Here is a 14,324-nt window from a genome sequence, read left to right on the forward strand (position 1 = left end):
GAGAGGAGCGCCAGCCAGGTAAAGAGAGGTTCGTCTTCTAGGAATACAGGAGCGCCAAATGCACACAGTTAACTGAAAGGACGAGCGGTAGAATAGTAGGGAAAATGTGATCCCGTTGGTGGGAAGGGGGGAAGGAGAAAATCCTACATGTCTTTATGATTGTAGATGCGGAGATGTGCCCAAGGAAAGCAGGATTTGTAAGCGGTCACTAGCTGTGAAGTTCGGGCTAGAACAAGAATAACAGCTCTCCCTTGGTGTGGTACTTAAATTTTTATTTTAAAATAGGAAATTAGGGCAGCCCGGGTGGCTCAGCTGTTTAGCGCAGCCTTCATCCCAGGGCGTGACCCTGGAGAGCCCGGATCGCGTCCCACGTCGGGCTCCCTGCATGGAGCCTGCTTCTCCCTCCTCCTGTGCCTCTGCCTCTCTCTCTGTGTCCCCTCTCTGTGTATTCTCATGAATAAATAATAAAATCTTCTTTTAAAAAAGAAATTAAAATTTTTAATAAAGCAATTTACACAGAAGACAATTATTTTACATTGGTGAGATGATAATAAAGTCTGGCCTTCTCCGATTGACTTACTTCACTCAGCACAATACCCTCCAGTTCCATCCACGTTGAAGCAAATGGTGGGTATTTGTCGTTTCTAATGGCTGAGGAATATTCCATTGCATACATCTGTATGTTGGTAAATTGAACACCAATAAAAAATAAATTTATTATTAAAAATAAAATAAAATAAAGTCTGGCCTTTTTATTCCTTCTGTTTAAAAAAAAAAAAAAACTCCCTTAACTTCAAAAGACTGAAAGCAGAAAGAGGTGGAACTCTTCACAACCAGATGCCACCGTCTCCTGCTTTTCTAACACAAATTTCAGCATTAAAAAAAAAAAGCGTTCAAGACTGCAGCTGTCTCGCTTGAAATTCTAAAGCCCTGCACATTTTTCTGAAAGGTGCTGTTGAATGCACTTCCAGCTCCAATTAATGACAAGCAGTTCTATCTGTATCAATCTCTCAATTTCTTACCTGAGAAATGGAGGAGTCGAGTTTTCTTAGGGAGCCTTGCCTGATTAGCTGACACTTTAAAAACCTTTCCCCAAATCTCAAGATTTCGCGTTATCATTTACACGAAGGTGGTAGAGAGTTTGCTCTTGACCTTTTATTTTTAATTTCGTCTCTCCCGCCCAAGATAATCGCGCACCTGCCGACCAGTCGTCTCCCCCGAGGTAAAACTCCCGGCACCAGCAGAGGGAGGGCCGCCACGCAGCCGCGCGGGTTCCCGGCCCGCCGGAGGCCGCCCGTCCCGGTCCCTGGCGGGGTCGGCGCCGCGCCCCAGCTCTGCGTCTCCCCGGCGCCCGGCGCAGCTGGGTGCCCGCGGGTGCGGTCGCCGCGCGAGCCCACGACGCGAGCCCACGACGCGAGCCCACGACGCGAGCCCCCGCCACACCTTGAACACGCGGGAAGCGAGACTCGCCCCGGACTCGGCCGGGCCTCCCGCCGCTCGCCGCCGCCTGGCCCTTCGCCTCCCAGTCCCCGAGGGGGCCCAGGAGCAGGTGCCCCCGCCCCCCGCCCCCCGCCAGCGCGCACGGGCCCGGCTCCCGCGTCAGCCCCGCCCCGCATCCCGGGGCTGGAGGAGCCGCCGCGACCGCGCGGAGGGCCGGGAGCGAGGGTGGGCCCTCTCCCCGCCGGCTGCTGGAGCCTCCCGGGCGGACCCCGCCGCGGCCGCGGGTCCCGGCCGTCCCGGCCGCCGCACAGCCGGCGTCCCCGCGGGACCCGAACACGGCGGGCGGCGCCTGCCCCGAGGCTGCGCCCGCGGCCGCCGACGCTCCCCCCGCCCGGCTCCACGCGCGCGCGGCGAAGGCAGGCGCAGCCCCTCGCTCGGGGAAGCGCAGCCGCGGATCGCGGGGTTACGTTCAGCCTCGGCACAAGACCGCGCTCCGCGGCCCGAATCCCCTGCCCTGCCCTGCCCTGCCCTGCCCTCCCGTAGCCAGAGGAACGCGGGGCGCGGAGGGCTCGTCCAGAGGCCCCTCGGGACCTCCACGCGGCAGCAGCCTCCCGAGCCAGCGCAGCCGGGAAGCCCTAGATCCGACCTTCGGAGTGTCCCCGCGCCGGGCGGGCACCAGGCCCACAGCTACGGGCTCCGGACGTCTGCAAGCGCACGACGTCGCAGTCCTGTCCTTGTTATCAGTGGCCTCGCTGGCGGTGCTCTCCTGGACTCACACTCCGGGGCTTTTTTTTTTTTTTTTTTTTAACAGCAAACCTAAGATCTTTTGCCTTCTGAGCAGAGTCATTGCAGGCTCCTGTTAACATGTAAAATGTTCCCCTGAATGAATGTCGGCCACGGTGCCGACTCCCGGCGTTCAGAGCCGCTTCTGCTCCGAGATGCCCGCGCCGGGGCGAGCGCCGCAGCCCTCCCCGGACCTAGAAGGACTGGAGGAGGGGTGGGGGTGGCCCGGGGCGGAACGGACTTCGGGAGTGTGGAGATGCCCCTCCACGTGACTCTAGTTTTTCTTCCAGTAAAGCTTTAGGGATACTGCTTCTCTCTGAGTCAATGAGTGTAGTCAGTGTGTGAATTTAAAACTACAGCCAGGGTAGAAAGCGGTGCCTTTTCTCTGGAATTGATTCAAATGCCATAAAAATGGATAGCTGTCCATGTAACGCGTGCAAAAATATTCCATCTCTCTCCGCGCCGGAAAAAAAAAAAGTAAAGGAAGGAAGGAAGGAAGGAAGGAAGGAAGGAAGGAAGGAAGGAAGGAAGGAAGGAAGGCAAAAAGAAAAAAGAAGGAAAGAAAGAAGAAAGGAAAGGAAAGGAAAAAACCATGAATACCCACCTTTGCAGAAGAGAGTAGTGCCGCGGTGGGTGGGAGCATCAACGGTCTCGGCTTTCACAGCGGGGAGTACAGACTTCGCGCCCTGGTGAGGAGAGAGGGTTTACTAATCGAAATACTTGACCAGGCAATGGCAATCAATAGAAGGGATGGAAATAAGGGCCTAACTGTTGAGTGGGTAGAGGAAACGCTTAGCTATTAGAGTCCGAAGTCAATGTCTAAAACTGATAAACACAGAATGAGCTGCTCAGGCATATTAATTCACCTCCAGAGGTACAGTTATCAACGTATGTAGGTAACGCCCAGTAGAACCCCCTGCCTCTGAAGGATTGGGTGACCGTGAATAGGGAAGGAGGGAATCTTCCTACAACTCTGTTTATGCTGGGAGCCCATTTGTAATGTTGCTCTTCTGTAAGCATGTGCATCATTAAAATGTTTAAATTATTTTTTTTAAGATTTTATGTATTTATTCATGAGAGACAGAGAGAGAGAGAGAGAGAGAGGCAGAGACACAGGCAGAGGGAGAAGCAGGCTCCATGCGGGGAGCCTGATGCCGGACTCGATCCGAGGACTCCAGGATCACGCCCTGGGCCAAAGGCGGCGCTAAACCGCTGAGCCACCCAGGGATCCCTTAAATTATTTTTAAATGAATAAATAAAAACTACACTTTCTATACCCATAACCTCTTTACTGAAACTACAAACTTCTAATTTTGTTTTCTTTCTCTCTCTTATAATCTCATTAAGCCCTTTTCAGTTTAATATTCTTGGTCTGTGTGTGCAAGCCCTACTAATGTTTTCAATCGTCCAAATGGATTTATTAAAATGAACAGAAGAATCCACTACCTAGAGAATAACTCCAAAATTGTTCATTCATTTCAAGGATGTCAGAGAATTTTCTTCTTTTCCCCACCTCTACCCAAGCCCTGAGGAAAAAACTTCTGAAGACTGAGTGATTCAGGAACCTGAGTATCAAGTTTCAGTGTTACTTGGAACTGCCGGAAGTGAGAATTTATTTCTCAATTTGCCGTCCTTCCCCATACCACTCTACTTATTCACCCTCAAGAATTCCAACTCTCTTCAGTCCTAAAAAAGAAAATGACATGCAAATGTGATTCAGGACTTCATAAACTATGATGAGTGGAAGAAGGCTGGCCTGAATGATGAATGTTAGCAGACTTGATATTGCATTCAGTGTGTCCCACTGACAGGAACCTTGAGATTTCCATGCGAAATGGGAGTTCATATTAATCGAGACATTCTATATGAAGTTCTTCGGCAAGTGACAACTACTCCTATTCTCATTTTATAATCAAATAGGCTGAGGGTCCAAAGTTCAGAGTGAAACATAGATGATCAATGTTTCCAGCCAATATAGACAGTCTTAGAATTCTCTTAAAATTCTCAATCCACTAATCAAAGCTCCAGGGGAGGCAAGTTCCTGTTGTCTTCTCTTTTCCAGTGAAATAATTAAATTGAATCCCCCAAGTCTGCTGGAATCGATAGAGATATACAAAATCAAAAGATAAAGAAGGGCAGAGAGAGGAGAAAGCATTTTCTGTGGCACTGAAGCAATCCTTTTAGCACAACCTCACTTGGTCCCTACAATGATCATTATTCCTATTTTTTTCAGATGAGCGGACTGGAGTGCAGAAAAAAAAAAAATTAGTGACTTCTCCTAACTCCCAAAGCTAAGTTGCTGAACCAGATGAACTTGTGACTCAAAATGCAGAGCCTTCTTTTAGGACACTGCCACTCGGGGCGTGGTTCAGCCCTCTACACTCTGAATAAGAATATCTTAGTCTCTGGTATCCTTAAATTTGATGTTTAAACACATTTTCCAGAAGAAAGGAGCTGTAGCCACTGGTGACTAAAGGAAAGAGGCAAAGCAGGAACTCCTGAATTCTTTGTGAATCCCCAGTGGAAAACTAAGGTACTAACTAACATGTACTCCAGCAATTTTCTAGGCACTTATGAGGTGCCTGGTCAGGTGATACAAAGTGAAAAAGGAGAGTCTTTGCCCCAGGAGTTCTCGTGGCCAGAAGAATCCGACCAGAAAACTGCTCAGTCTACTGCTCAGTTTGCCACAATTTTTCTTTCCTTTTTTTAAAGATTTTATTTATTTATTTATTTATTTTTTTGATTTTATTTATTTAAAAAATATTTTATTTATTCATGAGAGGTGCAGAAGCTTGATGTGGGACTCGATCCGGGGCCTCGAGGATCACACCCTGAGCCAAAGGCAGCCGCTCAACCGCTGAGCCAGGCAGGGGCCCCTCAATTTTTCTTTCCTTGCCTAACAAGAGATCAGGTGGAAGGGAGGGCACCGACTGCCAGCAAAGTGACCATGACCCTGGAAAAGGCTGGGTATGCAAAATGTCTACCTGCTCTTTGTGCTCATCCGAATCTCACCCCGCCAGTATGACTTCACAAGTCATCTATTCAGCGCAGCATCAGTTTGGGGACTATTTATTACGAATTTGACTTTGGCTAAGTGTTTAAGACTTGGGCTAAAGTGGGGGCGCCTGGGTGGCTCAGTTGATTGTCTGCCTTAGGCTCAGGTCATCAGGTCATGATCCGGGGGTCCTGGGACCAAGCCCCTCATTGGACTCCCTGCTCAGCAGGGGAACCGGCTTCTCCCTCTCACTCTGCCCCTGCTCATGTGTACTTTCTCTCTCTCAATCTCTCTCTCAAATAAATAAATAAAGTCTTAAAAAAAAAAAAAAGACTTTGGTTAAAGTGAAAAAAAGACTCTCCAAGCTAAAATGTCTTCAGCAAGAATAAGACGTTTAAAAGTTGTTTTTTTTTTTTTTTTTTTTTTAATTAAGCCAAATTGTTGTTCGGACCTGAGCTGCAGAGAAAGTTATATTAAAGAATATCATTGTTATCATGGCAATAACTTATTTCACACTTGCTGTATGCTGTATGCTGTATACTAAGAAATTGTATACTGCACTAAGAAATACTACTACACTATTTAAATGCTGTTTTATACTGTGTTAAGAATTTTTAATGTCCAGGGCAGCCTGGGTGGCTCAGCGGTTTAGTGCCGCCTTAAGTCCAGGGCTGATCCTGGAGACCTGGGATCAAATCCCCACTGTTAGGCTCCCTGCATGGAGCCTGCTTCTCCCTCTGCCTGTGTCTCTGCCTCTCTCTTTCTGTGTCTCTCATGAATAAATAAATAAATCTTAAAAAAAAAAAAAAAGAATTTTTAATGTCCAGAATCTTGAATAAAGCCAGTGGTGAGTTTTCCATGTTTGTGCAAGGAGGACACTGTGAATTGAACTGGTGATTCACAGAAAGCTGCCTAATAATTTAGGAGAAAGCCCACAGCAACTTTCTTATTAGAAGGAAGAGGGATCCCTGGGTGGCGCAGCGGTTTAGTGCCTACCTTTGGCCCAGGGCACGATCCTGGAGACCCGGGATCGAATCCCACGTCGGGCTCCCGGTGCATGGAGCCTGCTTCTCCCTCTGCCTATGTCTCTGCCTCTCTCTCTCTTTCTCTCTGTGACTATCATAAAGAAATAAAAATTTAAAAAAGAAGGAAGAGAGGGGTGGGTGTTATAGTGGAAAATTAAAGAGACACAGCTGGTTCCCAGGCCATAGACCCCAACGAAATGCTTTGTCTGCCATGGGCTTCTCTTTTTTTTTTTTTTTTTTTTTTTTTTTTTAATTTATGATAGTCACACAGAGAGAGAGAGGCAGAGGGAGAAGCAGGCTCCATGCACCGGGAGCCCGACGTGGGATTCGATCCTGGATATACAGGATCACGCCCTGGGCCAAAGGCAGGCGCCAAACCACTGCGCCACCCAGGAATCCCTGCCATGGGCTTCTCATGTGGAAGAAAAAAAATCAAACATTCCTCATCCTACTCCAGATGGGGATGGGTAAGAACAATTTCTTCAGATGAATATTCTAGACTCAGAAGGAAGCACCTCGTAAGCAGGAAGAATAAATCTATGCTGAAATAATGGGTGTAAAATCTCTCCCTGTGCAGTATTGTCAAAACAAATCAAAGGGGAATGGGGGGAGGAAGGGAATGTTTGAAATCTATAATATGACAGGCACAATTCTGAGTATTAAAAACAAAATGCAAGGCACCTGGGTGGGTCAGTGGTTGAGTGTCTGCCTTTGACTCAGGTCATGATCCCAGGACCCTGGATGGAGTCCCCACATCCGGTTCCCTGCAGGGAGCCTGCTTCTCCCTCTGCCTGTATCTCTGCCTCTTTCTGTGTGTCATAAATAAATAAATAAATAAATAAATAAATAAATAAATAAATATGCAATGTTAGACAGAGATGATATATTTTGGTTCATAGCACCCCATTTCATTTGTTCTGGATTCCTTTTGCTTGTATGTGCTTTTTCCTGATAAGGAACTGGTAAAGAACAAGTTGATGTCTTTTGCAGTGTTATTCAAATGAAAGGTACAATAATCTTCTAAGATAAGAATAATAAGTGGGGCACCTGGGTGGCTCAGTCAATTAAGTGTCTGCCTTTGGCTCAAGTCATGATCCCAGGGTCCTGTGATGGAGCTCAGTGAGGAAACTGCTTCTCCCTATCCTCCCTACCCTGTTTGCATGCTTTTTCTCACTATCTCACTCTCTCTCTATTAAATAAATAAATAATTTTAAAAAGGAATGATAAGCGAAAGATATAGTTTCATTGTGATATCATCTATTAGCTGCTTATAGGTAACAAGTTTATTTTGTAATTTATTACACACACCCTGGTAGCTTTAATGGGATGTAGTCAGTGTCTGTGAGAAAGAAAATATCCTCTTTTTACCTGGGTGTCTTAAAGATGTGTAGACTATGCTGGCATCAAGTCTGGATATCCCAGTCCATAAAAGGGCTGGATTCCTACCTTCTAACACACTTCTGAAGTACTCAGAAATGAAGATGGGCTGGGGCTGGGGTAGGGACTGGGGTTTGGAGGCAAGCAACATATCCTTTTGGAAGCATTTGCTTCCAAAATTAAATAGTAAAAAATTGAGACCATTTTGTTGTTGTTGTTTGTTGTTGTTTACAAACCAGTTACTAGCCGGCACCTGTGGTCATTTCATTGAGTTTGCTTGAGGAAAGAGGGCTGTATACATTTGGGGATATCACAGAGTTCTCCAAGTTTTACATTCTGTCCTTCATTTTAAAACTATATTGAAAAAATTAAAAAAAAAAAACACTATATTGGTGTCTCTGACAGGCCCCAATGCTTTTTTCTTGTTTTTTTCATCAGTGCCCCTATCCCTATAGTTAAAGATAAGAAAGGATTATTTAAGGATAACACCTGTTTCAATAACTTGTTGTTGTAACAAAACTCTCCCAAAACCTAGTGGTTCATAAAAACCATTTTTTTTAAATCTGAAAGATAAAATTAGGGGCACTTGAATGGCTCAGTCCATTTATTGCCTGCCTTTGGCTCAGGTCATGATCCTGGGGTCCTGGGATAGAACCCCGCATCAGGCTCCCTGCTCAGCCTGCTTCTCCTTCTCCCTCTGCCCTTTCCTCCCTGCTCCATGCTCTCTCTTTCTTGTGCTATCTCTGTCTCTCTCAAGTAAATAACATCTTTTTTAAAAAAAAATCTTAAAAAAATAAACAAATAAAAATCTTTGCCACCTGTGCACTGCCTGAGCTTATCTGGGTATTTATTCTTCCAGCCTCTCCTGATTTATAATCAGATGGTAGGAGGGCAGAGGGAGTCAGCTGTCAGTAAGGCTGAGCTCTTTACCTTTGCAGGGAGTCACAGGGCCTCTCGTCTCCATGTGGTCTCCAAAAATGGTCTCATCACCCTAGTAATTGCACTGGTTACAACTTTTTTTTTTTTTTGGTTACAACTTTGTAGCTCAGAGTTGAGCTACAAGAACAATCTTCTAAGCCATCTTAATAGGAGAGCTGACACTGTATCATTTCTATTCCATTCTGTTGGGTTAAGAGTACAAAGTTCAACCCAGATCATATAAGGAGTTTATACAAGGATATAAATACCCAAGACACAGCTCATGGGGACGGACCTGGGGACTAAGGACTGTCACCACTCAACTGCACAAAGGTGAAAGTCATACATTCACCTTGGCAGGGCATCCTGAGTTTCCCTTATACTCTAAGAAAGGGACATACCACTCCCCATGTTCCTTGATTCACATGTGTCAGGAAGGGAGGATTCAGTAAAATTAGGGAGTTCTTGACATGTCCCTTTGTGTTTTCAAATATAGGGAAACTGCTCTTTTGCTTCCATGCTGGGGTGCCATGCTTTCCAACAAAGCCTCACCATCACAGCTTCTAAATCGGAGGGTTTCAGATTCCCACCACCCTTGGATGGCTTGCCAGGGGCCATGCATTGCCTAAAATGATGTCTAAAATATTGTGTGTGTGTGTGTGTGTGTGTGTGTGTGTGTGTGTGTGTGTGTCTGTGTATTCCTCAGACTTCTGGGGAGGGGCTTCCTGGTTTTCCTCAGACCATCACCTAGGGTGAATTCAAATCAGCAAGACCTAAGAGTGCTTATAACTCAGGAGCACTACTCTGCATTTTTACCTTCTGACGGACTTCTCCAGTAGGGGAAAAGCAGTAGGTCTTTGATGTATTTGTGTCTACAGTAAAACAAAAAGCAGTCACTAGCTGCCACCGGAGACCACTTCATGAGTCTGCCTAAGAAAAGATAAAGAATGGGCTGGATTACCTGTGCCCCCAAGAATTATTGTGAGCACGAATCCTCCTTTGTTGGGGCTCAAGGCATTGGAATTGGCTAAAAAATTTTAGCTCCTATTATTTTCCCATTTGTACCTGGTGAATAGTAAAGAATGTAACTTAACAGGACATTGGATTCTCTGCCCCCAACACTCTATTCTCCTTTCCGCTTTTCCTTATTTATCTTTTTATTTTGTAAGACATAGCAGGCAAGGGTACAATTCCCTCTCCTAGGGCCAAAAATGTGCTAAAATGCCTAGTGTGATCTCAACTGGAGACATGGCCTTGAACCTGAGCAAGTGAGGCCCCTCTGCTCACTTTATCTACTAGGAACTCCGAACATCCTGGGGAAGGAACTCCGACTGGAAGCAGAACCTGTCTAGGAAAAGAGGGATAAAGAATGTGGAAAGGGTCGAGTACTAAGAGGCAAGCGAACTGGATTAGATGGTAGATATAACCCAGGAGTTAACTTCAGAATTTCAAATGCTTAATGTAACCTCTGTTACGCCTAACAAAACAGACTTACCTTTGCTTTCTGAAATTCCTGTTCTAAACATTCCTAGCACCCAGGGACCCCCTCTGAAAAACACACCTTGCCATTTCTCAAGAATCCAGTCAACCATTTCAGCTCAGCTGTCCCACTTCAAGATATAAATGCTTTCAACTATTCTCCTACCCTTCCCTTTTTTCTATAGCATTAATCAGAGTGGAAGATTTTATATAGTTTCTCACCACCAGCGTACCAGTTCTTCCAGTGCCCACATATATCCTGGCACAAAGGAAAACAGTGATTAAGCATATTTTAATAACTTGTAGGGGTGCTTGGCTGGCTTGGCACCCCTCTTGATCTTGGGGTTGTAGGTTCGACCCCCACGTTGGGTGTAGAGATTACTTAAAATCTTTTTTAAAAAGTTTTGAGAACTTATCAAGCATTCACCCTATATATGGCAAGTGAGTGCTCCAGTGCCTACTTTCCTCACTTGCAGAAGAGGGAAAACAGCACTTCGGCTCCACAGGCTTGATCAAGCTCAAACTTGGTACAGAATGGCATTGATGAAACACCTGGCACAGGAAATGCCCAGCACAAGTCATCTGCATCCATTGCCTCAACCTGCAAAATCTGATGGATAGGGCCACAGCAATTAATGCTGCAGTCCACAGCAGGGCTAACCCCTCACTTTTACAGCCCCTTGAGTCCGTTTCTCCCCAGAGTAGAACATGGATACCCAGGGCTATAGCTTTAGTTGCCCTGGTAAAGTACACTAGCTACAAATCATCACTGGAACTCTCCAAAACTGCTTGTGTCAAAAAAATCCAATGCACAAGGAGAACATCCTATAAAAATTACAGATGTGGAAGTTTCATTAAAAGTTAAGGTCACAATGCACATTTGCTTTTGATTCATTCCTGTGACTCCTTCAAATTATTTTTATTTTTTTTCCCTTCAAATTATTTTTAACCCGGCAACAGTACTTCCCAAGGTGTAGACAGGTGAAGGCTAGAAAGTTCAGTGTTGAGAGGGAGTGTACAGACTCTTGGTGAAATGTAGGCCGAAAAAAACTCCAAACTCCTCTATAGGCTGGTTTCAAGATTCAACTAGAAAACTCAAATTCCTTGGATGTTCTCCTCTGGTGAAGGGATACACGAAAATTGAAAATACCTAGAGTATCGAGATTAACCATAACTTTTCAGAAACTAGGATCACTGAAATGTGTAACACAGGCTCATTCTATGAGGTTTTTCTACCTAGGGAAAAAAAAAAAAAACAAATAGATATCCTAATGTTCCGTTTTAGGTTTTAACCCTGAATCATTTATAAGAGAAGGAGCAATCTGCTGTAACTACATATTAAATATCAATCCAATGTTTCCAGTGCTATGTTAATACTTAACATTCATCTTAAAAATGGACTTTTGTGACAAGAGGCACTAGCAGAGTGATAAAGGATTCCAGATTTTATTTCTTTAAAGATCGAGAAAACACACCCAAGATAAAATGGTTTTGGTCAATAAATTTTCAGGAAACGGAGCAAGTTATTCTGGGACATACTCAAAACTCAAATGGGGTTCTGACAACGCAACTGTGGGAAAGAAGTATCTGGACAAATCTTCACAGACCACCCCACATTTTTCTCCCCCCAACCGTTCAAGTGGCAGACAAAATAAATTACCATAAATTATATGCCTAGGCAATTTAAAAACAAAAACAAAACAACAGGAGGCCGAGGGTTTCCTCAGCCCCTGCAGAAGTGTAACGCTGGGCGCTGCGCCTCTGGCCCGCAGGCGGGACCGCGCGGGGCCGGGCCGGGCCGTCAGACGTCAGGATAGTTGCAGTAGTACACGGCCGAGCTGGCGTCGGACACCACCGAGGAGATGGGCCCGTGGCCGTCAGGGAGGTTCACAACAGAGTCGTGTCCCTGGTAAGGGAGTCCCATCTCGGGCTTGCACACAAAGTGCAGGTACTGTTCAAATTCCGTGCGGTCCACCTCCCCGAGGAGCTCGGCGGGCTGGCTCGGGTCCGCGCCGTCGCGGCAGGGCAGGGCCTCGGGGGGCGGCGACGGCTGCTGCGGGTGCTGCGGCGGGTGCTGCGGCGGGTGCTGCGGCGGGTGCTGCTGCGGCTGCAGGGAGAAGCCGCGCCCGCCGCCGGCCGCCGGCGAGCCCATCGCGTTGTAGTACAGCTGCAGGGCGCCGGGGGGCGCCACGTGGCCCGGCAGCGCAGGGCCCGCCTGCTCCAGGCCGAGGCGCGCGTGCACCGGGCCGACGGGCGGCTCCGGGGGCCCCGCGTAGTCCGAGGCCGGCGGGTAGCTGTAGGGGCCGGCGGCCGGGCAGTCCCCGGGCAGCGGCGCGGCGAAGAAGGCCGGGTCCGGCTCCACGCCGTCCAAGGGGGACGTGTCCGGCGTGGGCAGCGGGTAGCCGTCGAGCGGGGCCGCGCCCAGTCCCTGGCAGTCGCGGTAGTGGCCGCCCATGTGCGCGGGCAGCAGCGGCGGGCCCGCGGGGAAGCCCTGCTCCGGGAAGGCCAGGCCCAGGCCGTCCATGGCCACGCGGCCGCCCTCGGGGCCCAGCGCGGCGGCCTGCGGCTCGGCCAGGCCGTGCAGGAAGCCGCCCTCCACCCGCTTCAGGCGCTTCACCTGCTTGCGCCTCCGCGGCCGGTACTTGTAGTTGGGGTGGTCCTGCATGTGCTGCACGCGCAGCCGCTCGGCCTCCTCCACGAAGGGCCGCTTCTCCGCCAGGGTCAGCGCTTTCCACGACTTGCCTGCACGGGCATGGGAAGGTGGACAGGGGCGCCGGGCTCACTGGCTGAGCTCCCGCTCCGGGCCCCGCCGACCTTTAAGGAGCAACTAGAGCGGGGGAAAGGGGTCGAGTAGGGAGTGAAGGTCTGCGGACTCAGCGGAGGCCCAGCGGAGGCCCAGCGTTCTCGGGCCCTCGAAGGGCGCCCCCCCCCCCCCCCCCGCCCCGCAGCCTCTGCCTCTGCCTCTGGGAGGCCGCTTCCCAGCGCGCCCATTCCCGGTCTTTCGCAGAAGGGAGAACGGCCCCTACCGCGGAAGGCGCGGGGGAACGCGAAGGACCAAACCTACTCGGCTGCCGGGAGAGCCTCGCGGGGCCCAGACCCAGGGCAGCCGCGGCCCCGGGCGCTGACGACCCAGGCGGTCGGGAAGAGTCGGGACAGGGAGCGCGCGAGGGGAGCCCGGGGCCCCGGGAGGACCGCGGCGGAGCACTGCGCCGGCCCCGGGAAGCGCCACGCACCGTCTCGCTCAGGCTCAGGCTCAGGCTCAGGCTCAGGCTCAGGCTCAGGGAAGCGGCTCCGCGGGTCGCAGCGCCCCGGGTCGCGAGCTCGGACTCACCCAGCATCTTGCTCAGCTCGGCGTTGTGCAGGTCCGGGTTCTGCTGCGCCAGGCGCTTGCGCTCGTCCTTCGCCCACACCATGAAGGCGTTCATCGGCCGCCGGATGCGAGACTCGCCCTTGGCTCGGCCCGCCGCCCCGGCCGGCGCCCCGCCGCTCGCCGCCGCCTCGCCCTTCACCTTCATGTCCCCGAGGGGGCTCAGCGACTCGGCCCAGGGGCAGGGGCCCAGCCCGGCCATCACCGCGGGCAGCGCGCTGCGGGTCTGGCTCTGGTCGTCACTGGCGTACCCCGCATCCGGGCTGCTCATGGCGCTCCAGCCCTGCCCCGCACCCCACAGCCCTCCGCCGGACACGTCGCCCCTCCCCCCGGCCCGGGGGAGATGCCCTGCCCCGTGGGCTGCTCGAGTCTCCCGGGCCCGAGCGGCCGCCGACGCTCCCGGCAGGTCCCGGCCCACCGCGCAGCCTGGGTGCCCGCCGGCCCAGTGACGCTGCGGGCGCCCCGGCCGCGGGCCCTTTTCTGCGCTGCTGCGGCCAATGGAGTGGCGGGGGCGGGCCGGCGGGCGTCCTTAGGCCCACGCCCCGCCGGCCGCCCGCGTCCCGGGTCTCCGCTCAACCCCACGCCCGCCCCTTCCCTTCCCTTCCCTTCCCCTCCCCTCCCCCGGCCCCGCGCCCAAGGCTACACCTGCCCCCGGGAAAACTGGCTGAAGCCGGGCTCTGGCGCCGCGTTCCCTCCACCCTGGGAAGGGGGACTCCCGAAAATCCTTCTGGAATGTAGACTGTACCGCTGGATAGAAGTGCTTGGCCACGGTAGTTCGGATGAACGCACTAAGCAAACGCTCTTTCTTCTTTTTCTTAAATATGATACCTCCATAATTTGGGTTACTATGCAGCTATTCCAAAGAATAAGCTTATGTGTGCATATGCACGCATATTCAGAGAGATTTTTATATTAAGTGGAGAGTGTAAGTTAACATTTG

At 50.2% G+C, this 14,324-nt stretch overlaps 1 protein-coding gene across 1 annotated transcript; it reads right to left on the bottom strand.

Annotated features, from left to right (window-relative positions):
- Positions 1-11,444: 11,444 nt before the first annotated feature.
- SOX17 (SRY-box transcription factor 17) lies at positions 11,445-13,824 on the bottom strand. Its single transcript, XM_077876148.1, has 2 exons — positions 13,349-13,824; positions 11,445-12,759 (listed from the first exon to the last, which is right to left on the bottom strand). The coding sequence occupies exons 1-2, from the start codon at positions 13,653-13,655 to the stop codon at positions 11,819-11,821; spliced, it is 1,248 nt and encodes a 415-aa protein (XP_077732274.1). The 5' UTR covers positions 13,656-13,824; the 3' UTR covers positions 11,445-11,818.
- Between the last annotated feature and the right edge of the window lie 500 nt (positions 13,825-14,324).

This window comes from Canis aureus, chromosome 28 (genome assembly GCF_053574225.1).
Source record: "Canis aureus isolate CA01 chromosome 28, VMU_Caureus_v.1.0, whole genome shotgun sequence".
Taxonomy (NCBI): domain Eukaryota; kingdom Metazoa; phylum Chordata; class Mammalia; order Carnivora; family Canidae; genus Canis; species Canis aureus.

Coding starts and splice junctions, on each gene's coding strand:
- SOX17 (XM_077876148.1), bottom strand. CDS start 13,655: ATGAGCAGCCCGGATGCGGGGTACGCCAGTGACGACCAGAGCCAGACC. Junction 12,760..13,348: donor CGAGCTGAGCAAGATGCTGG/GTGAGTCCGAGC, acceptor ATGCCCGTGCAG/GCAAGTCGTGGAAAGCGCTG.